Consider the following 27664-nt stretch of genomic DNA (forward strand, 5'->3'; position numbering starts at 1 on the left):
AGTACCAGACTGTTTTGATCATAGTGGCTTTGTAATATTGTTTTATGTCTGGTATTGTGATTCCTCCTGCTGTGTTCTTCTGTTTCAAGATTGCTTTTGCTATTTGGGGTCTTTTTTGGTTCCATATGAATTTTTGGAGTATTTGTTCTAGGTCAGTGAAATATGTCATTGGTATTTTAATAGGGATTGCATTGAATCTGTGTATTGCTTTGGGTAGTATGGCCATTTTGATGATGCTCATTCTTTCCGTCCAAGAACATGGTATTTGCTTCCATTTATTTGTATCTTTCTTAATTTCTTTCTTCAATGTTGCACAATTTTCAGTGTACAGGTCTTTTATCTCTTTGGTTAAGTTTATTCCTAGGTATTTTATTTATTTTTTGTTGCTATAGTAAATGGTATTTTCTTTTTTGCCTCTGTCTCTGATATTTTATTGTTGGTGTACAGAAATGCCTTAGATTTCTGTATATTTATTTTGTACCCTGCTATTTTGCCAAATTCACTTGTTATATCGAGTAGTCTTTTAGTGTTTATAGGGTTTTCTAGGTATACTATCACGTCATCTTCAAATAGTGATAGTTTTACTTCTTTCCCAATTTGGATGCCTTTTATTTCTTTGTCTTGTCTGATTGCTGTGGCTAGGACTTCCAACACTATGTTGAATAGAAGTGGGGAGAGTGGACAGCCTTGTCTAGTTCCTGATTTCAGGGGGAATGCTTTCAGTTTTTGTCCATTGAGTATGATGTTGGCCTCAGGCTTCTTATATATAGCCTTAATTATGTTAAGGTATGCTCCCTTTATTCCCATTTTGCTGAGTGTTTTAATCATAAATGGGTGTTGTACTTTATCAAATGCTTTTTCTGCATCTATAGATATAATCATGTGATTTTTGTCTTTCATTTTGTTTAGGTGATGTATTATATTTATTGATTTGTGAATATTAAACCATCCTTGCATCCCTGGGATGAATCCCACTTGATCGTGGTGTATGATCTTTTTGATGTATTGGTGGATCCTGTTTGCCAAAATTTTATTGAGGATTTTAGCATCTATGTTCATCAGTGATATTGGCCTGTAGTTTTCTTTCTTTGCTGCGTCTTGAGCTGGTTTTGGAATTAGGGTAATACTGGCTTCATAGAAAGAGTTTGGGATTTTTCCTTCTTCTTGGATTTTTTGGAATAGTTTGAGGAGGGTAGGAGGTAGTTCTTCCCTAAATGTTTTGTAAAATTCACCTGTGAAGCCATCCGGTCCAGGGCTTTTGTGTGCAGGGAGATTTTGGATTACTGTTTCAATTTCCTTCTTTGTTATTGGTCTGTTGAGACTTTCTACTTCTTCTTGATTCAGTTTTGGAAGGTTATATGTTTCTAGAAATCTGTCCATTTCTTCTAGGTTGTCAAATTTCTTGCCTTATAGTTGTTTGTAGTAATTTCTTATAATTGTTTGTATTTCTGAGGTATTAGTCGTGATTTCTCCTCTTTCATTTCTGATTTTGTTTATTTGTGTCTTCTCTCTTTTTTTCTTGATGAGCCTGGCTAGAGGCTTGTCGATTTTGTTTATTTTTTCGAAGAACCAGCTCCTAGTTTTGTTGATTTTTTGGATTGTTTGTTTATTTTCTATGTCGTTTAATTCTGCTTTGATCTTGATGATTTCCTTTCTTCTTCTTGCCCTAGGCTTTGTTTGTTGTTGTTGTTCTAGTTCTTGTGGCTTTAGGATTAGATTTTTTATTTGAGATTCTTCTAGTCTTTTCAGATATGCCTGTATTGCTATGAACTTATCTCTTAGGACTGCTTTTGCTGTGTCCCATAGGTTTTGGGCTGTTGTGTGTTCATTGTCATTAGTTTCTAGAAATTTCTTGATTTCCTCTTTGATGTCATTGTTAACCCACTCATTATTAAATAGCATGTTATTCATTCTCCATGAGTTTGGGTGTCTTTGATTTTTTTCCCTGAGGTTGATTTTTAGTTTTAAGTCATTGTGGTCCGAAAAGATGATTGATATGATTTCAATTTTCTTGAATTTGTTGAGGCTTGTTTTGTGTCCTATTATGTGATCTATCTTTGAAAATGTCCCATGTGCCTTTGAAAAGAATGTATATTTTGTTTCTTTGGGGTGAAAAGTTCTATATATATCAGTTAAGTCCATGTGGTTTAGTGTGTTGTTCAATGCCTGTATATCCTTGGTGTTTCTTTCCTTGGATGATCTGTCTATTGTTGATAATGGAGTGTTGAAGTCCCCTACTATAAGTGTGTTGTTGTTAATATCCTTCTTGTGGTCTTCTAATATTTGCTTTATGTATTTGGGTGCTCCTATGTTGGGTGCATATATGTTTATCAGTGTTATATCTTCTTGATGGATTGTTCCTTTAAGTATTATGAAATGTCCTTCTTTGTCTCTTTTTATTGCCCTTGCTTTGAAATCCGTTTTGTCTGATATGAGGACTGCTACCCCAGCTTTTTTTTCAGGTCCATTTGCTTGGAATATTTTTTTATATCCCTTTACTTTCAGTCTATGTAAATCTTTTGTTTTGAGGTGTGTTTCTTGTAGACAGCAAATATGTGGGTCCTGTTTTCTTATCCATTCCGTTACCCTATGTCTTTTAATTGGAGCATTTAATCCATTTACATTTAAGGTTATTACTGACATGTATTTATTCATTTCCCTTTGTATCTCTGTTCCTCTACTCTTTTTTTGTTTTTTCTCTTCCTTTTTTTTTAGAATATTCCCTTTAGCATCTCTTGCAGTGCTGGTTTGGTGGAGATGTATTCTTTTAGTCTTCCATTTCTGAGAAACTCCTTATTTCACCTTCTATTTTGAATGAGAGCCTTGCTGGGTAGAGTATTCTTGGTTGTAGACCTTTGTTTTTCATTGCTTGAAATATTTTTGACCATTCCCTTCTGGCTTGTAATGTTTCTGTTGAGAAATCGGTCGATAGCCTTATTGGAGCTCCCTTGTAAGTTATTTGCTGTTTTTCTCTTGCTGCTTTTAGGATTCTCTCTTTTTCTTGGAATGTTGCCATTTTAACTATGATGTGCCTTGGAGTGGGTTTTGGGGGGGGTTCCTCTCCATTGGAACTCTCTGTGCTTCCTGGACTTGCATAACTTTTTCTCTCATCAGGTTCGGAAAATTTTCTGTCACTATTTCTCCTATCAGTTTTTCAATTCCATGCTCCTTTTCTTCTCCCTCTCTTATTCCGATGATCCTGATTTTATTTCTTCTCATGCTATCCTGTAATTCCCTTACATCTTGTTCATATTTTTTCAATCTTTTTTCATTTTGCTGTATCATTTGAGAATTAATTCCTACATTATCCTCTAACTTACTAATACGATCCTCTGCTTCATTTAGTCTGCTTTTGACTGATTCTACTGCGTTTTTCAGTTCAGAGATTGCATTCTTCATTTCTTCCTGGTTCTTGTTGATAGTTTCTATGTCTTTTTTTATGCTGGTGTAGTTCTCTGCAAGTTCCCTGTAATTTTCTTGGAGCTGTTGGTAACTTCCTTGGAGGTTGTCATAGTTGTTTTTAAGGTTGTTGAGCATATTGAGCTTCTTCACCACCATTGTTTTGAATTCCATGTCTGACATTTGGGCTATGTCTATTCCCTCTACCTCTCTTTTTGGGGATTCCTCTTTTCTTTTCATTGAGAGGTTGTTTCTGCGTCTTATCATGTTGGATTCTTCTTGTTTGTTTTTGTTATTTGGATTTGTCTGCTTTGCCTTCCCACCTTTGTGGTATGAGATTCTTTATGGTAGATCTGGGGGTTTCAGTGGTGCAGTCTCTTTGATCTCCTGAGCCTGATGTTCTTGGGGTACCTTTTATATCGTTTGTTTATGCTGTCTGGTTATATTTCAGATGTTTTTTGTTAGGATCTTCCTTCTGGCTAGTTGATTGAGAGTCCCTCTATCTACTTTATCTTGAATTTTTTTGTGGAGATGTCAGTTCAGCCTTTGTGTGTTGTCTTGTTTTTCCATATCCACAGCTGGTCTAATGAGGTGGGTCAGAGGTTCCTGTTCCTTGCAGCAGTGGGCCCCCACATGGCGCGTTCCTTCAGTGTCTGTTGGAGCTAACCAAGGTGTCTTTGCAGGCACGCCTGTGAGCGGGTAAGGTGGCCTGAGAGCCTGCCTCAGGCCTGTCGCATAGCGCTCTGGGAGTTTCCCAAGGTGGCCAGGGAGTTATCCTCAGGTCTGCCGCACTGTGCTCCTGGAGTTGGTCTCTCACCTGCCAGTGCTGGGCCCCAGACACTCGTGTACAATGGAAGTGAGCGATTGGTGCCTATTGATGTTGGTGAGGTATTTTGGCACTCACTTGCCCCTGCTCGCCCAAGGCAGCCGGGATCTAGCCTCCGCGCAGTGCTCCGGGTGAGTGTCTGTGAGTCGCTGCTGCCTGCTGTTCCGGCGCCACAGCTACCCACCTTTCCCGCACCCGCCTGGGCGGGCACAAGCTGAGCCTGAGCGAATGCTTTGTGTTCCGGCCTGGCACTCGGGCCTGGCTCCCACTGGAGCTGGCCAGGGGCGACTGTGCACAGTCTTCTGTGTATCCAGAGGTCCCTCCCTGCGCCCGTTTGGGTACTGATCTTATGTTTGTTGGGGTGTGTCTGAGGGGCCCCTGGACTCTCGGCCCTGCGCACCTGTGCCAGTGAATGAGGGCACTTCCCTATGCATGCCTGCGACTCAAGGGGAGGGTTGGGGAGTGAGCGCGTGCACTTCTGCACCTGCGCTCCTCAAGAATGTACTTGCACCCCCAAACTTCCCCCCCTCTCCGCAGTTCATAAGAGAAAAATATAAAGAAAAAAATTACGATTTCACTTGCTCAGCAGCACGCTGTCTCCTGTCCTTCAGCACCAATGCCACCTGGTTGAGTCCTGTCTCTGCCAGCCGGCAGAGATTCGCTCTCCTCCTGACTTCCCTCTGGGGAAGCCTGTGGTCGCCAAAAAGCCTTTGTGTCCTTTCAGCCGCGGCTCGGGCAGCCACCCCAGTCAGGAATCCCGTTTCATCCCTTTTTCCTCTTTCACTATCTTCACTAAACAGGTTGTTCCCAGATGGTTTTTCTCTAATCCAGCAGTGCCAAGGCTCGACTCCTGCCAGTGTCCAGCTGCTCACTGAGATGTTCTGTCTGCAATTAGTCCAAACTACAGACAGGTCTCGGGAGCCTGAGAGTGCAGCCTCCCCTCACTCCTCCGTCATCTTCCTTCTACATACATATTTTCTAATTGGTGTTTTCATATTCTTTGGATAAATACCCAGAAGATGAATTGTTGGATCAAATGGTAGTTTTATTAATTTTTTGAGGAATGTCCATGTTGGTTTTTTACAGTGGTTGCACCATCTGCATTCCTACCAACACTATACAAGGGTTCCCTTTTCTCCACATCCTCTCCAACAGTCGTTTTTGGTCTTTTTGATAATAGCCATTCTGACACGTGTGAAGTGATACCTCGTTGTGGTTTTGATATGTATTTCCTTAAAAATTAGTGATGTTGAACATCTTTTCATGTGCCTGTTGGTCATTTTTATGTCTTCCTTGGAAAAACATTAATTCAGATTATCTGCTCGTTTTTTAATTGGATTGTTTCTTTTTTGCTGTTGTTGAGTTCTATGAGTTCTTTATATATTTTGGATATTAACCCCATGTTGGAACTATCATTTTCAAATACCTTCTCCCATTCAAGTGGGTGCCTTTTTGTTTTGTTGATGGTTTCCTTTGCTGTACAGAAGGCTTTTAGTTTGATGTAGACCTGTTTATTGTTTTGTTCCTCTGGCCTTGGGAGTCAAATTCACAAAAAACAGCATAAGACCAATGTCCAGAGCTTACTGCCTATGTTTTATTTTATGTATTTATTGTTTCAGGGGTTACATTCTAGTATCTAATGCATTTTGAATTAATTTTTGTGTCTGGTATAAGATAGTGGTCTAGTTCTTTTTTTTTTTTTTTTGCATGCGACTGTCCAGTTTTGCCAAAACATTTATTGAAGAGTCTTTTCTTTTTCTATCATATATTTTTGGTTCCTTTGTCATAAATTAGTTGCCCATGTATGTGTGGGTTTGTTTCAGGGCTCTCAATTCTGTTCCATTGGTTTCTGTATGGTTTTCTGCTAACATCACACTTTTGATCACCATAGTTTTGTAGTATACTTTGAAATCAGGGTGTGTGTGATACTTCCAGACTTAATAATTTCTCTCAAGATTGCTTTGGCTACCTGGGGTCTTTTGTGGTTCTATACAGATTTTAGAATTTTCTGTTCTGTTTTTTTTGAAAAATGCTAGTGGAAGTTTGAGAAGGACTGCAGTAAATCTGTAGATTGATTTAGGTAAAATAGACATTTTAACAGTATTCTTTAATCCATGATCACCAGAATATTTTTTCATTTCTTTGTGTCTTCAATTTCTTTCAACCGTGTCTTATAGTTTTCAGTGTACACGTCTTTCACCTCCTTTGTTTTTATTTTTTGGTTATTTTATTCTTTTTGTTGCAATTGTACATGGAATTGCTTTATTCATTTTTCTGATAGTTCATTGTTAGTATGTAGAAATGCAGCAGATCTGATATAAGTATGGCTACACCTGCTTTCTTCTAGATACTATTTGCTTGAGGTATCATCTTCCACCCCTTCACTTTGAGTCTGTGCATGTCTTTAGAGCTGAGATGGGTCTCCTCTGAGAAGGAGCATATAGTTGGATCTTGTTCTTTTTACCCATTCATCTATTCTGTGCCCTTCGATTGATGAGTTCAGCCCATTTACATTCAGAGTGATTATTGATATATCTGGACTTACTGCAGCCATTTTATCTTTTGATTTCTAATTGTTCCATATCTCTATTGTTTCTTTCCCCTTGTGTTTCTGTCTACTATTTTATTCTGGTGGTTGTTTATGATGCCTTTCTCCATTTCCTCTTTTTTCCTTTTTTTAAAAATATATTTTATTGATTATGTTATTTTAATAGTGCCAATTATTTTTGCCTTTGCTCCCCTCTGCCCAGTACCCCCCTCCTCTCCAGCAATCCCACCCCCTTATTTCATGTCCATGGGTCGTGAATATAAGTTCTTTGGCTTCACCCTTCCTATATAATACTTAACTTCCCCCTGTCTACTTTGTAACAACCAATTATGCTTCTTAATCCCTGCACCATTTCCCTATTTCTTCCCCTTACCTCTCCCAGCTGATAACCCTCCAAATGATCCCCCTACCTATGATTCTGTTCCTGTTCTGGTTTGCTTAGCTGGATTTTGTTTTTATTTTTTAGATTTAGTTGTTGATAGTTGTGAGTTCATTGTCATTTTAATGTTCATAATTTTGATCTTCTTTTTCTTAAGACCCTTTGACATGTCATACAATAATGGCTTGGTGATGATGAACTTCTTTAGCTTTACCTTGTCTGGGAAGCACTTCATCTGCCCTTTCATTCTAAATGATAGCTTAGCTGGATAGAATAACACAGGGGAACAATTTTTAACATAATTCCTGTTGAATTCAGTTTTTCAACTGTTTTAGACTTAAATAGGCACGCTGATTTCAACACTGCTATTAGCTTTTTCCTATCACGTCAAGTTTTTTTCTGAACAGCTTATCTTAATGCGACCACTCTAGGCTGGATCGAGCCTGGATTGAGGGAAGCACTAGTGCTCTCCTATTGGCTGAGAGCAAACCTCCCTTGAGTTGAGAAGGGTGGGGGATGACCTTGGAGACCAGCGACAGGTTCATACTTGTCAAGGCTATTCAGTTACATATGAGACAGTGTGGTGAGAGGTTGTGTGCCATTCTATATAGTGAATCGTATTCCGAAGTGTAGTCCAAGTTCTTGTCTGTGTACAAGGAGTTAGCAGAATTTTTTTTTAATTTACATATGTACTTATTTCCTTTCCTTCAGATCATGTCAGCCTCTGCTGTTTCTCATCGTAAGTGCCTAAACAACCCTGATTCATTTTGTTATATCTGTGGCAGTATCATCATTCCCAGAGGACAAACACCAGCGCATTCGTCAGGCAAACCTATTTTGCATATTTTAAAGTAAAACTTGGTGATCAAGATGTCTTGGGCCCTTCACAAGGTGTGCAAGCAGTGTGTCAAGTGTTTACAGATGTGGATGAAGGGAACACGTGATAAATTGCCATTTGGTATATCTATGGTTTGGCGAGAGCCCAGAGGTCATTCAAGTGACTGTTACTTTTGTATAGTGAAAACGTCAGGATATAACAAGAAAACTAAATGTAAAAGAGAGTATCCTAGTCTGCCATCAGCCATATGCCCAGTGCCTCATTCAGCTGAAATCCCAATGCCAGTTTTCATTGAACTACCTTTTCAAAAAAGAAGAGTGTGGTGAAGAACTAAGTGACAGGAACGATGAAGATTTTGAAATTGAAGATGACTCAGTTTGTAGGGATTTGACCAGCGTAAGTTGAATGATTTGGCATGAGATTTGGGACTGTCCAAAAAGGCTTCAGAACTCCTAGCATCAAGACTGCATGAGAAAAACTTGCTTGAAAAAGGAATAAAGGCATCCTACTTTTGATCAAGAGAAAGTGCATTTCTGCAGTACTTTCAAAGTGACGGTGGCTTTGTGTATTTCCATAACATAAATGGTTTAAAGGAGGAACTGAATGGTGACTGTTCATCAATAGCTCAAAGTGGAGCTTGAAGTATGTCCTTCTCCACAATGGCAGTTTATTTGGTGCAGTCCCAATTGGCCATTCAGTTTGTTTTTGTGAAGAATATGAAGACATAAAGAGAGAGTCATTGATCTCTTTCAATATCACAGGCACAATTGGATCATCTGTGTTGACCTTAAAATGGTCTGCTTCCTTCTTGGTCAGCAACGTGGATACACCAAGTATCCCTGTTTTTTGTGTATGTGGGACAGCAGAGCTCGTGAGAAGCATTGGGTGGAGTTGAATTGGTCTCCAAGATTTGACCTTAAACCTGGTCATCCAAACATTCTAAATGAGCCACTTGTTGACAGAAAGAAGATTATATTTCCACCTTTGCCCATAAAACTGGGTCTCATGAAGCAATTTGTTTAAGCTTTGCCAGCTGAAGGAGACTGTTTCAACTATCTCATTTTGGCATTTCCTAACCTGTCCTTTGGAAAGATAAAATACATTAATCTGTTTGCTTGGGTAGCAGAACTTTACTACTTGTACACAATTTGACTCACAGTAACAATATGTAGCCTTTATATGAATAAAATAACTCAACAGTATATTCATGTAATTTTTTCTTTTTTTAAAAAAATGTGTTTTATTGATTATACTGTTACAGTTGTCCCAATTTCCCTTCCCTCTGCTCCCCTCCACCCGGTGGCCCCCCTCCCTCCAGTTGTCCCCCCCTTTTAGTCCATGTCCATTGGTTGTACATATAGTTCTTCTCAGCCTCTTCCTGTCTTCTCCATTCCCTCCTGCTATGCTTCTTAATTCCTGTACCATCTCCCTCCCTTTCCCCCTTCCCCCTCCCCACTGACCTCCCCCCAATATTCTCCCCATACCTATAATTCTTTTTCCACTCTCGTCGCCTATTTAGTTTGCCTTTGTTTCAATTCCCTAGCTTCTGTTGTTGTTTCTTGTGATACAGTTTTCATTTTAGTGTTCATAGTTTTGATCCTCCTTTTTCTAAACCAGTCCCTTTAACATCTCATATAATAGTGGTTTGGATCTAATGAACTCCTTCAGTTTTACTTTGTCCTGGAAGCACTTTCTGTGTCTTTCTATTCTGATGACAATTTGGATAGAGTATTCGTGGTTGTAGGTTTTGGATTTTCATTACTTTGAATATTTCTTGCCAGTCCCTTCTTGCCTGCAGGGTCTCCCTTGAGAAGTCAGCTGATAGTCTAATTGGGACCCCTTTGTACATGATTCTTTTCTTCTCTCTTGCTGCTTTTAAGATTCTCTCTTTATCTTTAACTTTTGACATTTTGATTATAATGTGCCTTGGAGTGGTTCTTCCTGGGTCCAGTTTTTCTGGAATTCTCTGTGCTTCCTGGACCTGTAAGTCTATTTCCTTCCCCAAGTTTGAGAAGTTCTGCTTTATTATATTTTCACTTAATTTTCCAATTTCTAGTTCATCTTCTTCGCCCTCTGGCAAACCAATTATTCTTATGTTGGGTCTTTTATAGCTGTCCCAGAGGTTTCTGATCCTCTCATCATTTTCCTTGCTTCCCGTTTTTTCTCTCTGCACTGGTTGACTGTTTGCTCCTTCTCTATGTTCTGGTTTGTTGATTTGAACTCTGGATTTTATTCCTCACCATCTGTCTTGTATGTGGTTTTGTTCCTTTCAATATGAGTGTTTTTCGCTTCTTTCTCATCTTTTTCCAGATCTTTTGTTAATTCTGTAAGCCACCTGATAACAATGGCCCTGAACTGAGCCTCTGACAGGTTTCTTATTTGTTCATCTGTCAGATTCTTCATCTGATGCCCGGTGAGCTGCGCCACCAGGATTTCTATAGTTGTCTGCCTCATTTTGACAAATGCGTTTTGTTTTCTTGGGCCGGCTATAGGGGGCAGTGCCTATGTACTCGTCAGGACCCAGCAACCGGCGCCGATCCGCAACCTTTCTCGCTGGCGCTTTGTCGTCACTGCCCAGCGACCGGCGGTGATCCACAACCTTTTTCGCCGCGCTGTGGCCCTTTGTCGTCACTACCCAGCAACCGGCGGTGGTCCAGCAACCTTTTTGCCATGCTGTGGCGTTTTGTCGTCACTGCCCAGCGACCAGTGGCGATCCGCAACCTATTTCGCAGCGCTGTGGCGCTTTGTGTGGGGGCGGGGGTCCAAGATGGATTCCTGCAGTTATTCCGCTAGGAGACTGGGATCCGTCCTCCCACCCTCTGAGCCTCACTGTTCGAGGCAAATGTGGTGGCTGCTTTTCCCAGCGTTGGGGTCGCGAGCTGCTGAGTTTCGACTGAAGCCGGGATTGCTCTCCCAGCCGCTGTTCCTGGTGCTACCACACACAGCACCACCGGATTCACTCTTCTTACCTGCCTGAAGAGCGCCGCTGGTTTATAACTTTATACGTTGGGCTTCCGTGTAGTTTTATTTTCTGGAATTTCTAGTTATCTTTTGTTTTGAAGTAGTTGTATTCCTCTCTAGTTGTAGAGGGAGACTGAGCGTGTCGGTCTAAGCCTCCATCTTGGCCGGAAGTCAAATTTTTTCTTTATTTTCCTTTCTATGTACATTTTGTATGATTTTTGGGACAAAGGGAAGGTATCCTCTACCTTAAAAAGCTGATGTGATAGAGAAAAACTGGGGTCATTTTTGGATTCAGATGTCAAAAGTTAGTCAAAAACAAGTGTGAGATTTAATTGAATGAAAATTGTGTTCCCCAGTGTTATCTTGGTTGCAGCTCCTTGTTTTTCATCACATTGAATACTTCTTGCCAGACCCTTCTTGCCTGCAAAGTTTCTTTTGAGCAATTAGCTGATAGTCTTATAGGAACCCTTTTGTAGGTAACTCTCCTCTTGCTTTTTTTTTTCAGATTCTTTATCTTGAACTTTTGGCATTTTAAATATGATGTGTTTTGGTGTGGTCCTCCATGGGTCTAGCTTGTTTGGGACTCTCTGTGCTTCCTGAACTTGTATGTCTAGTTCCTTTGCCAAATTTGGGAAGTTTTCCTTCATTATTTTTTCATTTAAGCTTTCAGTTTCTTGCTCTTCCTCTTCTTGTGGAACCACTATGATTCGGATGTTGGCATGTTTAAAGTTGTCCCAGAGGTTCCTAAGCCTCTCATTTTTTAAAATTCTTGTTTCCTCATTCTGTACTGGTTGACTGTTTTTCTCTTCCTTATGTTCCAAATCATTGATTTCAACCCTGGTTTCCTTCCCTTCACTACTGGTTTTGTGTGGATTTTCCTTTGTTTCATTTGGCATAGCCTTCACTTCTTCCCTTATGCATTTGCCATACTTAAGCATATCTGTCAAGCCCGTGAGCATCTTTATCACCAATGTTTTGAACTCTACATCTGTTAGGTTGGCTATCTCCTCATCACTTAGTTCTCCCTCTTTGGGGCCGTACCTCTCTGTGTCCTCATCTTTACAGGCTCCTGTGGTTGTTTGCCTCTGTGTCTTAGGTAGACCTATTGCATCTGTTGTGTTGTAAGGGGCGAAGCCTAAGGTATTCGTCAGTATGGTGATCCATTTCACCACGTTGTGGAGCTATATCTGGGGGAGGGGGAACAATGCCGCTTGCTCAGGACTTGTCCCTTTTCCAGGCACTTCTCCCACTTCCATATGGGACTGGCACCTCTCTAGCTATTGTCCTGGTTGTCGTTCCCAGAGTGGGTAGGTCTGCAGATGTTCTAGGACCATTGGGGTCCTTTAAAAAAGCAGACTCTAATGAGAGAGCAGCAGTTTCTTCCTCCACCCCAACCCCCACTGGTTTGCACAGTCAGAAGCAATGAGGCTTTATTTTCCCTGGTGCTGGGACTGTGAGCTTTGCGGTCTGGTCTGCTGCTGGGAGCGCTCCCAAGGTGTCCCTCCTGACTTTTTAAAACATGTGACCCTGCTTTCTGCTGGCCTTCTGCTGCTGCCGCTGCCGCCGCTACTGCTGCCACCACACCCCTTCCTCTCCACCCTGGCTCTGCCTCTCCTACCTGTCTGGATGAGTATTTCTTCTTTATATTTTTGTTTGTTGGACTTCCTTGCAGCTCAGTTTTCTGAAACTTCTGGTTGTCTCTAGTTTTTAGGTGGTTATATTCCTTCTTAGTTATGGAGGGAGATGCAGCATGTCTGTCTAAACCTCCATCTTGGCAGAAAGTCCCCCCATTTCTTTTTCTTTTAATGTTTCATGTCCAAACTCTAGATTTTTGTTTTGTGTTCATTATGAGGCTTGTATAAAATGTCTCACAGATAAAATAGTTTTTAAAAATATTCAGATTTAAATCATGCACTTGCATGTGGGACAACTCAGAAAAGTATAGTGAATCGATGGAATCTACTGTATGATAAAAATGAAGTAGCTAAAGTTTTTAATACTTTTTCCCCTTTGTTATATTTGTTTAACATCCTATACTGAAATAAAGTTACAATTTACTGCTTCTATTAGATACATTACTCAAAATTTTGTATATTTTTGTCTTTTTCTTTTAGGTTGAAGAGCTCCTTTCAACATTTCTTGTAATGTGGGTCTTATGGTGGTAAACTTCCTCACCTTTTGTCTGGGAAGCCCTAATTTCCCCCTTATATCTAAAGAATAACTGTTCACAAGAGTGTTCCTGGCTGGTGGTTTTTCCTCTCGTATTCCTCTCCCTCTTGGCCTGTAGGGTTTCTGGTGAGAGATCTGATGGTAATTTGATGGAATTTCTTTTGTAGGTTTTTTTTTTCCCCCCTGGCAGCCTTGAAAAATTTTTTATCATTACCTTTTGAGTTTTAATATAATGTGTTTTGGAGAAGGTCTCTTTGCATTGAGATAATTGGGTGTTCTGTTGGTTTCTCATGCTTATTGTCCTGTTCCCTTCTCTCTTCTTCCAGGATGCCCATTATCCTTACATTGTCCTTTCTTATGGAGCTAGTGTTCTCACAGAGTTCTTTCATTTTAAAAAATCTTAGTTTTCTCTCCTCATCAGCCTGAATCATCAGTAAATTTCTATCTTTGAGCTCACTTATTCTCTCTTCCTTATGATGTGTCTGCTCTGGTTCCAATTCTTTCTAATGCATTCTTCATCTCATTTATTGAGTTCCTCAGCTCAAGAATTTGTTTCTTTTTTAGAGTTTCAATTTCTCTGGTAAAGTACTCTTGTTCATTAATTTTATCCTTTTTAAACTTTATTTTTATTGTTGACACTGTTACAGATATTCCCCTCCCCTCCCCCTCCCCCACCTTTTGCCTCCCCTCCACTCAGCACCTGCCCCCTTTTCCCTCTGGCCATCACCACATTGTTGTCTCTGTCCACGTGTCATACACATATGTTCTTTGGCTAATACCCTCGCCTTCTTTCATCCAGTCCTCCCACCCCCTTCTCCCCTCTGGCAACTGTCAGTCTGTGCCATGTCTTCATGCATCTGTTTCTATTTTGTCAGTTTATTTTGTTCATTAGATTCCACACATAAGTGAGATCATATGCTATTTGTCTTTCTCTGACTGGCTTATTTTACTTAACATAATGCTCTCCAGATCCATCCATGCTGTTGTAAATGGTAAGGTTTCCTTCTTTACAGCTATGTAGTAGTTCATTGTATAAATGTACCCCAGCTTTTTATCCACTCATCTACTGATGGGCACATGGGCTGTTTCCAGATCTTGGCTGTTGTAAATGACACTGCAATGAACATAGGGGAGCATACATTCTTTTGAGTTAGTGTTTTGGGATTCTTAGGATATATTCCCAGAAGTGGAATCATTGAATACCCTTTTTTCTGAGTTTTCTTGTATCTCATGGCATTTCTTTATGACTGCTACTTTGAATTCTCTGTCATTTAGATCAGTCTTCCATGACTGAATTTGGTTTCTAGGGAATTGTAATTTTCTTTTTGTGATACAGCGTTACCTTGGTTGTTCATGGTGTTTGATGTGCTGTTCCCCTTCTGGAGCACTTAGTGAACACACTTCATGTTTAGGTACTATTTTGATTTTAAAAATTCAGCAGGCTGATAGAGGTCTTTTGTTCTCTGGTAGGAGATGCTATAATGCAGGTTTCAGCTTTCCCTTACCTGCACCCTACTTGTGTCTTCCTGATCGCTGGTGCCCTGTGCTCGTGGCGTCTTTGTGGTGGTGGGTGGGAGGGCGTCACTGTCTTGTGGAAGTCCCCTCCTGGGTGATCAGGGTGGTAGGTGCCCCTGCTATACCTGGGTTGCCTGGGTCTTGGGTCACCTCCGCCATGGCAGGGGGAGGTGACAGGTGTGGTGTGGCCAGGTTTGTGAGCCTGTCATGCTGTTATCTGGTTTCCTGTGACATCTGGTGCTGTGCTAGGAGGCTGGAGACCTGTCTCTACTGCTGCCACAGGTTCTGGTGGTACAAGCACCACCACAATCCGTGGAAGGGAGCCGAATACTTGGGTGCTGACGCTGGCCCCTTACCTTCCACCAGGCTGTGGTGCAGGGGCCACACCCCAACTCCTCCTCCACTACGGCATTGGCTGGGGATGTAGGCTTTATCTTAGCATCTAGAGAGCCCCCCACTTCTGCCTCCACTATGCATGCCAATACACCCATTGTCAGATGTACTGATGTGTTTCTCTTTCAGGTGTCCCAGGGTACCTTTGTTGGGTTGTAAGTGTCCTACTGATTGTAGATTTAAGGGGATCTACGAAGGGGGTTGCTTCACTCTGCTATGATACTGATTTCACTCCCAAACACAAATTTATCTTACGGTCTGTAATTCAGAAATTCAGTGGGCTTAGCTGGTGTTTCTGCTTCCAGTCACACAATGCTGTAAGCAAAAGTGTTTGTAGGGCTTGGGCCTGGGGGAGAATTGTTCAAGGCTCATTCAAGTTGTTGGCAGTTTCATGCTGCTGTGGGACTGATGTCTGTGACCTTTCTAGCTCTTGGCTATGGGTCATTTGCAACTTCTAGAGGCTGTTACCATTCTCTGGACCATGGCTCCCTTCATCTTCAAAGCCAGCAACAGGAGGCTCATGGTTCAAATGGTCCTGCCTCTTCTTCCACTACACATCTGACTGGCTGACTCTTCTGATTTTAAGGGCCTATGCATTTAAATAGGCCTCACCTGGATAATCTTCCTATTTTAAGGTCAACTTGTTAGCAATCTTAATTTTATTTATAAAGTCAGACAACATATTTACAGGTGTAGTACCAGGGCATGAAAATCGTGGAGGCCAAACTTCTGCGGACCACAGCCATAGAACAGGAACGGAAAGGCCTACAAGATCTCAGGTTACAACAGAACTTTATTCTAACAGCTACTGAAAATAGAGAACAAGCAATGCAGATGTGATCCCATGTACTACTGATAAAGGTAACCATCGTATTTATATACCTGAAAGCAACTTTTTGAAAAAGGTTGTACTTTTTAGTTCTCATCAACAACACATCAAAGATTTATAAGTAAACATTTTAATTTGCTTTTCCTAACTTAGAAGAAGGAATTTGTATTTATTAGGAAAATTTTTTCCTTTATTTCCTAAATTCCATGGGTAGTGAATACTTTCGGTAGGAAATTTGAAAAGCACAGGAAGTTTGAAGAAGCTGAAAAGAAAATCATCCTAACCCTAGTACTCAGAAGTGACCACTCGTAGGAATTCGTCATTACATATCCATTTTTTTCTCTTCCTATTCTTTCCCTAGAATCTCTGTTTTAAAAGCTCTGAAGATGTCAAGAGAGGGCCTGGTCAACAGAAGGCCATGTCATCATGGAAGACCAAGAGCTTCCCAGAAAGACTCAAAGGAGGAGGGGCAGGTTGTGTTGTTTCCTGTTGTTAACAGGCTGCTGGGGACTCGGCCGGTAAATAAATGTGTGCAGGCCAGTGTTAGCCTCTGTTAGGGTCAAGTACCTTTGTATGTTTTCATCATACAGAATGTTACCTTTACTGGTGTGTTTTCATGCAAAATTCAAAGTACAATGGAGACTTAGTGAGTGATTCCATTGACACTTTATGTTAGATTAGGGTTTCTAGCAGACAAATGACATCGCTGAGGGGTTATAATGTTTATATACCTTAGGAGGTCATGCAGATAGATAGTGTGAGAAAGTTAGTTTCAATGGGATGACTTAAAGAATGGAAGAAATGTGGCTGACAGTGAAATAGAAACGATCACACTGAGTATGGATAGAAGCAATTATTTTTGCTAAAAATATAGTCCATATTGACAGTAACTAGGTACTAGTTTATATGAAATCAAATGGTTTATAATTTAAAAACATAGAAAAATGTTTAGTTATAAAATCCTGTTAAATATATCTATGAAAATTATTACATCCCAAGTCTTAAGATTTGAATTTCAAAACATATTTTTGTTTTTAACATCTTCCAACTTTAGAAAAGTCCAGGTCCTAAAATAGCAACACTTATACAGTATTCTGTATTACGGATTTTAGGACACTTTTATTTATGATATTACATTCCAGCCTGACAACAACCCTGTGAAGCAGACATGGTGAGTGTTATTAGTCCTGTTTTACTGATGAGAAAATGAAGACGCAGAGCTGAGTCATGGAATTAGAACAAGAGGTCATGTGATGAGATGGGAAGTGTATGGGACAAACCCATCTTAGTTGAAATACAGTCCCATTGCCACGATAGGATTTAAAATACTTCATGTTTTGGTCAGGTGGCAAGAGTATTATATGGTTTACAATTCTCTTTTTTACAGGATTATTCTTGAAAGGCCTCTGCTCTTCTTCAGTTTCTTCCTTGCCCACCTGCCCACAGGCCCACACTTCTGCAGTAGTGCCCACGGGAACAGGTCTGGCCATAGTGTGGGAGGGGCTGCTGAACGCTGCGCCTCTCACTGAGTATGTAAATTTACTCCAGGGGGATCCAAACAGAAATATATTCCCAATTTTGGTACCATCTTTAATCTCAGCTCTCAAAAAAGAAATCTTGGAGTCATTCCCTAATTTATACTCTTACCTCTGTGAGTCCCCAAGACTTCATTTCCTTACCTCTGTAACTAATGGGGCTGCTGTCGTAAGGTCAAATGCTCTTTTGCCTAGAATATTGCAAAACAACTAGTCTCTCCTTTCTCTAATTTATCACCCATATTGCTGTGATTGTTTTCTCTTTTCTCTGTAGACATCTGGCATTACCTTCCTGAGTAAGACCTGTGATAAGAACTCTGCCACATTCTAGTCCCAGCTTACCCCGTTCCAGTTCTTGCCCTTTCCCACCAGACACAGTCCACTCCATTTCACCAGACAGTGTGGACTTCCATCTCTGTGCCTTGTCTAGCAAATATGCTTGTGATTAATGACCAAGCTTCAGTGCCACCTTTTCTGTAAAACTTCTCTTAATCTTCTAAGCATTTCATTCCTACCTATTTCCCATCTGTTTTCCTCTCTAAATTCTATAAAACATTTCATTCTTGTCTTCTAGAATGAGCTTGGCCTTTTTTTTTTGGCAAATGCCTTTTGAAACTTGAACAATAAACAAACTAGAAGCTTGAGAAAGCATCTCGCAGTATAAAGGATAAGGCCATGGCGTAATTCACAACCTGAAGGCCAGAACCACCCTGCCTAACAGGCAGTGTACATCACTTAAACGACAGAATGTTATTAACAGCTCAGATTAATTTCTTTACTTTCATATAAGTAAATATGTATATAAATTCTGTTATTTGAACAAATAGTATTATTTATTTTGGACAACAGGATATTTTAAACTAATACAGCATAATTTAAGTGATGTTGCGTGAATTTATGAATACATTTTCAGTATACTGTTCCCAAAATAAACCAATTTTGAGTCTTATTTTGGTTTTGTGATAAAGCAGAACACTTATACCTTGATTTTTTGAAGACCGAGCTATAATTATTTCAAGATTATACTTTGAGTATTTAAAAGACCTTGCTCACCCTATTTTTTTCAGAATTAAATTACACCCAATTTAAATGGGTAGCATCCTTTAGAAATTATAAACACTCATGTACTAATATTAAAAGTGTGCTAACCATCTGGCTAGGTAGGGCCATGAGGCATGATTTCTTACTTTGGATGTGGCTCATTGAATAAGTGCTCAAATGCTGGCACACAGTTTCACATTCTGAGCCAGCAGTGAACTAGATACTACAACAGACATGGAAAGATAACCTTTCAGGAGTAAAACCAACTAAACATAGAGGATTTGTTTTCTTTTCTACATTTCTAATGAAAGTTTCCACCATCTCATTTTGACACATAGACTGAAACTAATGCAGAGCAGGACTCACAACTTAGAACTAGTTCTCACTTTTGCATCCACACATTTGATGTTGCTCTTCCTAAGATGGCCAACCTTGATGCCTGAGAAAAAATAAAATGTATATTTTGAAATATAAACGAGTGAGTAGTGAGCAAGAGACTTGGGGACTTTCTTATCCAGTTTAATATTTTTATGGTACTTTAAAATGTTTATAGATATGCTCTGTAGAGAAGATTGATAACATACTCAGGAGACATAATAATAAAGTCTCTCCCAAAGTAATTCTCATAGACTATGACATGGCATATCTAATTTTCATTATTTTTCCTGAATGTAAATAAATTCAGTAGTATTTCCTTGAAACTAATATACACAACAATGTGTTAAGCATTTAGAATTCATGATTGGAAATATAAAATCAAACCACTTACTTGAAATTTAGATGTTCAATTAGCACATATCCATCTATCGAAACAAAAATAACTGAAAGTTATAGAGATAATGCTTTGAGAATTTTTAAAACAGTGAAATTTTATGAGCAATAAGCCAATAACTTACATCTGCCTTTAGAGTTGCGACATATCACTAGATTTTCTTCAGTGATATCAATGACTTCCAGTTCTTCTCCAGGGATTATTGGCAAATCAAATATTCCATTTCTTGAATTATAGGAACATGCCACTGCTGTGTTGATGACAGTAATCTCTTTGTCATACTGAAATGAGAAATTACTAATCAGCTATGCTTGCGTGGTTTTTATATTTTCATTATAATAAAATTTAGATAGTAACCTCGAAATAAACTCAAGATGCTAGATGTTAGTTACATAATATCTAAGGGAATAGAAGATAATAGCAAGATATTCAATGAAAGGATTTAAGGAAATAATGGTTAAATGCCATAATTTTATATTTGCTTGGTATGAATGTATTTTCACTCCATTATCAATTGTACTAGAATGAATTTTGGTGTATGAGAGGGCTGTAACATGGGTTTACATTAACGACTGTACAGTAACAAAGTTACCAGCAAACCCAGGAAAAGGGAAGTTTAAGGGGGGGTCAGGGGGGACCCTCTTAGAGTTTCTCGGTGGCACTCTTTCCACTTTTTTCTCTGGATGGGCTTGTATATTATATTTAGCTACAGCACACATTTAAAGCAGTAGGAATGTGGGGGGGGGGCAACTTCCACTCTCCTTTTGTGGTCAAAGATAGGCATTTGTGAAAAAAACTTATGAGCAATTTATTATCTGACCTCAGGGGAGGTTTTTTTCTTTTTTTCTTTTTTGATGTGTTAAAGTAGCTGACCTATGTATTCACAGGTACATCACTGTCTAATGTAATAAATTCCTTGACTGAAAAAAAAAAAGTTCCAGAATATATAGCTTATATTTACAGATGTCTACTTTACCAAATTCGGGTGGCCAAATATCTCCCTTTGCTCAGGACAATCTTTATTCACAAATACTTATTACTTATGATTAGGTGTGCCTCCTTCCACTCTCAGAAGCCTTGTGAATTTGGATGATGAATGATAAGATCACCCTATACCAAATGGGATCTGATACATGAGACGGATGCTTCCTGACTTCTTACCCTTTCTAGGCCATTGTGCAATGTGACTCTGTGGTGATTTTTAGAATGCAAATCTGATTGGGTCACTTTCCTTTTTATAGTTCAAAAATTCTTCATTGCTTTTGGGATAAGACCCACATTTCTTAGCTTGACATTCCAAGTCCTCTGTGTACCATCATTCCCCATGCCCCCATTTCCGTCCCTTTTATCGAAGCCACATCAAGCTAGATGATACTCCTGGATACACCACATACCTTCATGTCTCAATGCCATTGCTCATGTTGTTTTCTCTGCCTGGAATACCCATTTCCTCTTAACCACCTTGTACAAAGGCTTTTGTGATGGCTATGTATAATTTACTGTTTTAATTGCATTTCGTATATATTGGTGTTATAAAATTATAATAAACATTTGGTCTTAAAAGTGAAAGTGGAAGACCGTTTTATTCATCCTTATACCTTCAGTGCCTGATGCAAATGTACCCAATATTTTGTGATTTGAGCTGAATAAAAGTTGTTGAAATGGCGTACTTTTTTTTTCTAATGGGACATCAAGGAAACCCACTATAGGTGATAAGGAGGAATGGAATCGCACACATATGAGAGCTGGAATTTCTGTCCCACGTGAGACAGTCCAACGACAGACAATGCGGAGAAAAGCCCTAGATGGAATGCCAGGGTCTTTTCAGCAAGAAGTGGTTACACTGTTGTTTTTCAACTGGTCAAATAACATCACAGTTTGCAGTAGACAATTCCGTACTACAATTTGGTAGCATGAAATTACCTATTGCAAGCACGTATGTCTTCATGACGTGAAGAGCTGTATGTGCCATATGAAGAAGCCTAAACTTGATCCATTAAGAAATGGGGATCTTTTGAAAGATTTAGGCAGAGAAGTAACTTGGACAAATTTTATGAGCAGGATGCACACTCTTATCTCTCTCAGTATGTCTCTTAATAAATTCTTACTTTGACAGTATATAAAATCAGAAGGGAGGATCTTCTGATTTAGTTGGCATTATGGAAAAATGCTCCATGCACTCTCAATGACAGGATAAGAAATAAAGGAGCTTCAGATGCTTCATTCATTCATTTATTGTTCATTTATTTGTGTAGTGATTCACTCATTCACTGAACATTGTGGCCAGTTTTATGGTGGGAGCTGGGGAGCAAATATGAGTGAGACAAAATATTTTCTTCAAAAAGGACTCAAAAGTTTTAGTTCCAAACGTGCATGTGTAGTACAACTGTATAGGATAAGGATAGAATAGATTTTTTAAAGTGTGCTGAGGGAGAAACTTTGCCTTGAGGAGAGGATTTAGAAAAGAGTGAGCAACATTTGAACTAAGCAACTTAAGAATTTTTCCAGGCAGAAGAAACTGCATATACAAAGGCATAATGCATCAGGAAAAAATAAAAATAATCATGCCTTAATCCCAGAGGTGCAGACATGTAACACACAGAATCTTTAAAAGCAGAAGTTTCTAGCCTTTAATATTGTTGATTTTTACCTTCAGAGGAGAACATACCTCAAATCCTTCTCTAAAAAGTTTTTCTCTTTCCATTCTGTCCTTTTCTAAGTTTTGCTTCTTGATTCTGAAGAAATTTCTAGGTGATAGACTGGCAAGAAAAATGCAGGTTGGGTTAGATGTACTATAATAAAGCAATTTTCCAAATCTTAGTCATCCTATTTCAGGATAAATTTAGGTATAATTTTTTTGTGTGTATAATTTTATATACCTTGTATTACATGCACACACGTGCGCGCACACACACACACACACACACACACACTTCCACTAGAGCAGGTTGTCAAAACCACTGAACAGAGTAATTCCAGTTCTTTTCCCCTACAATTAAAAACCATTTGTTTTTGACAGCAAGATAACTTGGACTAACATCTAATTGGTCGAACAACTTAAGTTAGACAAGACATTTCTCTGAATCATATTTACAATTATAACTAACTTAAGAAAGAAGAAACTTAAGGAAAGTTATAAATGTCTCACTCACCCTCAAGTTACTTAATAGAAACCAGTAAGCATGAGTAAATGGCTTATGTTTTGTGGTTTTTCAAGTTTTCAAACCTAATTGGGGAATCAAAAACCTCTGTGCATCAATCAAAGAACTTTCCAGTTTGCTGAGTGATTATGGAGAAGATAGAATTAAGAAAATAATACTCAAGCTGACACAAAATACATGCAAAAAATTCAGGACATAAAAGTGGATAACCATACAGCAGAGGCTGATTATGGTTTTCCTTCTTCCTTTTTCTTCCTCCCACTCTTCACATGGGGGCTGGTGCTCCATTGCAGTGGTTTTACAAATAGATGGAAACAGGTATATCCCCTGTATCTGTTTTGTTCTGTACAAGATTACAGTTGCTGCCACATTTTAGGCTATGGTCACTTCCTACCTGAAATACCGCCTTCCTCTTGTCTCTCCTTCTGTGAATGTACCTGCATACCTGCCTCCAGTCATCTTTCTAAAATTTAATTGACCATGTCACTCTCTCACTTAAAAACTTTTCATCTCTTTCTACCGCCAACAAGATAAAGTCGTACATTCCCATGGTGGGAACATCTTTCAAGGTGGGCTATATCATACCCATGACTTTATACCTGTCATATCCTTCCCCAGCTTCTCTGAAAGTGTATCATCTTTGATTAATAAGGGGATAATGAAAGTATTGTACTAATATAGAAAGCATTTCTTGGTAGAATAAGTTATGGTAGAAAGGAGTTAAGAGCACATGAAAATTGAAATCTCTATAGGAGTAATGATAGCCTCAATGTACTGCATTTTAAAATTTAACACATTTTCCAATTTACTCAGTTGAGAATAAAAGTAAACTATTGTATCTGTTTGTTTTAAGAATTAAAAAAGCACTAGAAAATTATTTCCTAAATGGTTTATGGGTAGACATTAAAACACTAACAAGCCTTTTTGGGGGGGGTGGAGGGTAGTCAGTAAAAATATGTATTATTTCCTTTCTTGGAATTCTGTTTTGCTATGCTATGCAGAGGTATGCAGTTTAAGGTGGGAAGTGCTTTCTGGTCTGTGAATACATCTTTTCAACTTGGACAAAATAAATTACATCAAGTCTAAACCCAAAGAAAATAAACTTAAAGGAAGGGCCATTGTATGTTATCCTCCCCATTTAATTTTGATACAGACTGTCTTATTTCTTTGGGGGTCACCCTGCAGGACTTTTCTAGAAAGGTTTCCCAAAGCAGACAGACCACATAGTGTTCCCAGCTTAATGACTTATTTAAACAAGGATTTCCCCCTAGACACAGGTTAAACCTCAGATCTTCCCCATCCCCTAGTAACTGAGGTGAAGACCGGAGCTCTGAGTACCAAGTGAACATCTGAGACAGTAAAAAAAATCACCTCCCCCAACAACCAACTGGTAACTTGAACCACATAAGTGAAGGTTAGATCTTGAGTTGATAAACCATTCTTTTAATTCTAACACTAATGTAGACATAAATAGAATTATATTGTATTTTAGAAAAATCAGTCTTACTATATGTAAGTTCAAACTAGTGTATTATTTAAGGTTTGGCTTATAGGGGAAAAGTACTTTCAGCCTCAAAGAAGACTGGAAATTTTTCATTGTTTGATGAGGGCTAGCTTGAAGTCCTTCCTCGATCCCTATTCACTAAAAGCAGGGATGATGAAGAAGAAATAAAGGTGCGTGGCTCTTTGTATTTTCATATTCTGTGTCTCTTCTAATCCTCTCAAGTATACTATAGTTTAGATGTTAATATTCTCATTTTGTAGATGAAGAACCTAAAAATCAAACTTGCTGACTTGCCTACGTTTAAAGATTTTATTTATTTACTTTTAGAGGGAGGGGAGGGAGAAAGAGAGGGACAGAAACATCAATGTGTGAGAGTTACATCAATCAGTTGCCTCTCACACGCCCCCAACTGGGGACCTGGCCTGCAACCCAGGCATGTGCCCTGACTGGGAATCAAACTGGCGACCTTTTGGTTCAAAGGCTGGTGCTCAATCCATTGAGTCACACCAGCCAGGGTTGATTTGCCTAAGTTTACACAGCCAGTGAGAGGTATGAACTGCAGCTGGTAAGCTGCAGTGTAGGTACCGCTGTGTACTTACCGTTCTGATTCTTCAACACTTTTTTTCTTTTTTTTCCTCATTGCTTTAAAAAGCTTGGGCTTCCAAATTTTTACTTTATCTTCATCTCTGAGGAGAAAAAATATTTTTGAGCAAGTAAATTAAGATTTAACTAAAACAATTATGAAACTATCAGTATTTCCTAGACTATTGTGTTTTACAAAAAATTTTTAAAGTCATCCAGAAGTATATTTTGATCATCTATGATGGTAAGTATCACAGGCCAGAAAGTAAATATTTTAGGCTTTGGAAGGCATAACATCTCTATGGTAACCACTTAATTCTGCTATTGTGACTGTATTTACAAAAACAAGTGGCCAGTTATATTTAGCCCACAGACCATCGACCCCAATGTGTGATGATCCAAATTTGAAACCAGAAGCAAGAGATCAGCCTGCTTATAATTACACTTTCTCTCCTTTCTGAGCCTCAGTTTCTTTGCTGCTAGAACCTGAATAATACTAGCCTCCATCATGAGAAAAACTAATTGAACTAGTGTTTAGCATTAGTAGAAAAGGATTCAGGGAGGGGAATGGGTATTATAGAAAGAATGAATACTTTTTGCACTCACATGTGTTGAGTTGTATGCTTTCATATATGTTAACTGGTTTTGCACAGTAAGCATCTTTTAAGTTTTACAAAGGAGGAAATAGATGTTCAGAGAACTCACATGGTCATAGAAACAGTGACTTTGAACTCCCAAGTGCTTTTGACTCTGAATTCTATGGTTTTCTATCATACCTGCTGCCCAAAACATTTTTTGTTTGTTTGTTTGTTTTTTGGTATGACAAAGTTACCAATACACCCATCATTGATATGAGCAAAACAGGATCCTACTCCACCAAGCATCTGTATGTTCCTGGTGTCTGCACATCTGAATACTTAAAGGCCTCTTCATGGGGTAAATTATAACCATGGGTTATTATGTCACAGGAATTTTTGAGATTTTCAGAGACCATGTGTCACCATTGCCTTCAGACTATGACCACAATTGTCCAACAGTATGTTAAGGACTCAGCATTTGACCAGCACTGAAGATGCAGCTTAGAGGGAAGTCTTTTTAAGAAGTCTTCCAGGGCTTGTTAAGGGATCTCCAATCCCTTTGTTTTTATACTTCTGTTGTCTTTGTGTTGTCTTTGGAGTCTATAACATGGAGCTCAGCAATTACTGCTTTTCTAACTGTCCAATTGTTACTCATTTTATCTTTCTACTTTAGGTTCCCAGAATATGGGATCCAACGGCATATTCCAATGTGTCCAGTGAACTCTGCACAGTGCTAGGCACACAGCAAGTGTTCAGTGAGAACTTGTACATGAACTTGTTTGGAAGGGGCTATAGTTGCAAGGGCAGGGAATGGGGTAGGCGAGTGCCTACACAAAAGCTTATTTTCTTTACTGATTTTAAAGCAAAATATTCTGAGTATTTAAAAACTGAAAGCAGAAGTAGAAAAGAGACAAAATAAACATAATCTTAGCTCTCCAGGGCATCTGAGTTTCTTTCTAAATATTTCCAAGCCAACTTCCAGCCAAGATGGAGGCCTAGACAGACACACTGCGTCTCCCTCCACAACTAAGAAGGAATACAACTCTCTCAAAACTAGAGACAACAAGAAGTTCCAAAAAACTGAGCTGCATCGAAGTCCAACAAACAAAGATATAAAGAAGAAATACTCATCCAGACAGGTAGGAGGGGTGGAACCTGGGCAGAGAGGACATGATGGTGGCGGGAGCAGCAGCAGCAGGCTGACAGAAAGTGCAGTCACACATTTTAAAAAGTCAAGAGGGACACCTGGGGAGCACTCCAGCATGAGGACAGACCACACAGCTCACGATTCCAGCACTGGGGAAATAAAGCCTCATTGCTTCTGACTGTGCTAACCAGTGGGGGTTGGGGCGGAGGAAGAAACTGCCAGTCTCTCAGCAGAGTCCACTTGTTTAAAGGGCCTCCACAGTTGTAGAACATCTGCAAACCCATCCACTTTGGGAAGGACGACCAGGGCAATAGCTAGAGAGGAGCCAGTCCCATACGGAAGTGGGAGAAGTGACTGGAAAAGGGGAAAGGGCCGAGCAAGCAGTATTTTTCCCTCTCAGACAACCTCCCCTACAGTGCCACAATGTGGTGAAACAGGACACCCTGCCCTGATGAATACCTAAGTCTCCACCCCTTACAATGTAACAGGTGCAACAGCTCTACCTAAGATAACAGAGGCTAACAAACAGGGGAGCCTGTCAAGATGAGACGACAGAGAAGTATGACCCAAAAAAGGGAATGGATCAAGGTTCCAGTGGGAGAACTAAGTGACAAGGAGATAGCCAACCTAACAGACACAGAGTTCAAAATACTGGTGATAAATGTGCTCACAGACTTGACAGATATGCTTAAGTACAACAAATGCATAAGGGAAGAAGTGAAGGCTATGCTAAATGAAACAAAGGAAAATCCACACAAAACTAATGGTGAAGGGAAGGAAACTTGGATTCAGATAGATGATTTGGAGGATAAAGAAAAAAAAAAAGTCAACCAGTACAGAATGAGAGGCTTAGGAACCTCTGGGACAACTTTAAACATGCCAACATCTGAATCATAGGGGTGTCAGAAGCAGAAGAGGGAGAGCAAGGAATTGAAAGCTTATGTGAAAAAATAATGAAGAAAAACTCTCCAAATTTGGTGAAGGAAATAGACATACAAGTCCAGGAAGCACAGAGAGTCCCAAACATGCTAGACCAAAAAGGACCACACCAAGACACATCATAATTAAAATGCCAAAGGTGAAAGAAAGATAAAGAGAGAATCTTAAAAGCAGCAGGAGAAAAGCAGAGAGTTACCTACAAAGGAGAGCCTATAAGACTATCAGCTGATTTCTCAAAAGAAACTTTTCAGGCAAGAAGGGACTGGCAAGAAGTATTCAATGTGATGAAAAGCAAGGACCTATAACCAGGATTACTTTATCCAGCAAAGCTATCATTTAGAATGGAAGGGCAGATGAAGTGTTTCCCAAATAAGGTAAAGCTAAAGGAGTTCATCATCACCAAGCCATTATTATATGAAATGTTAAAGGGAGTTATTTAAGAAAAAGAAAATCAAAACTATGAACATTAAAAGGACAACAAACTCACAATTATCAACAACTGAATCTAAAAAATAAAAACAAAAAGAAACTAAGCAAACAACTGGAAC

General features: G+C 39.3%; 1 protein-coding gene across 1 annotated transcript in view; it reads right to left on the minus strand.

Moving 5' to 3' along the window:
* Positions 1 to 18739: 18739 nt before the first annotated feature.
* Positions 18740 to 27664, minus strand: part of FYB2 (FYN binding protein 2) — a 103774-nt gene continuing 94849 nt past the window's right edge. The window contains exons 16-20 of the mRNA XM_090271642.1: positions 24470 to 24556; positions 21874 to 21964; positions 19330 to 19486; positions 19203 to 19236; positions 18740 to 18872 (exon numbers count right to left, since the gene is read on the minus strand). Coding sequence (XP_090127768.1) covers positions 18851 to 18872; positions 19203 to 19236; positions 19330 to 19486; positions 21874 to 21964; positions 24470 to 24556 — 391 coding nt within the window. The 3' untranslated portion in view covers positions 18740 to 18850. The remainder of the gene's footprint in view (positions 18873 to 19202; positions 19237 to 19329; positions 19487 to 21873; positions 21965 to 24469; positions 24557 to 27664) is intronic.

This window comes from Furipterus horrens, unplaced genomic scaffold, assembly GCF_987537825.1.
Source record: "Furipterus horrens unplaced genomic scaffold, mFurHor1.1.pri manual_scaffold_3, whole genome shotgun sequence".
Taxonomy (NCBI): domain Eukaryota; kingdom Metazoa; phylum Chordata; class Mammalia; order Chiroptera; family Furipteridae; genus Furipterus; species Furipterus horrens.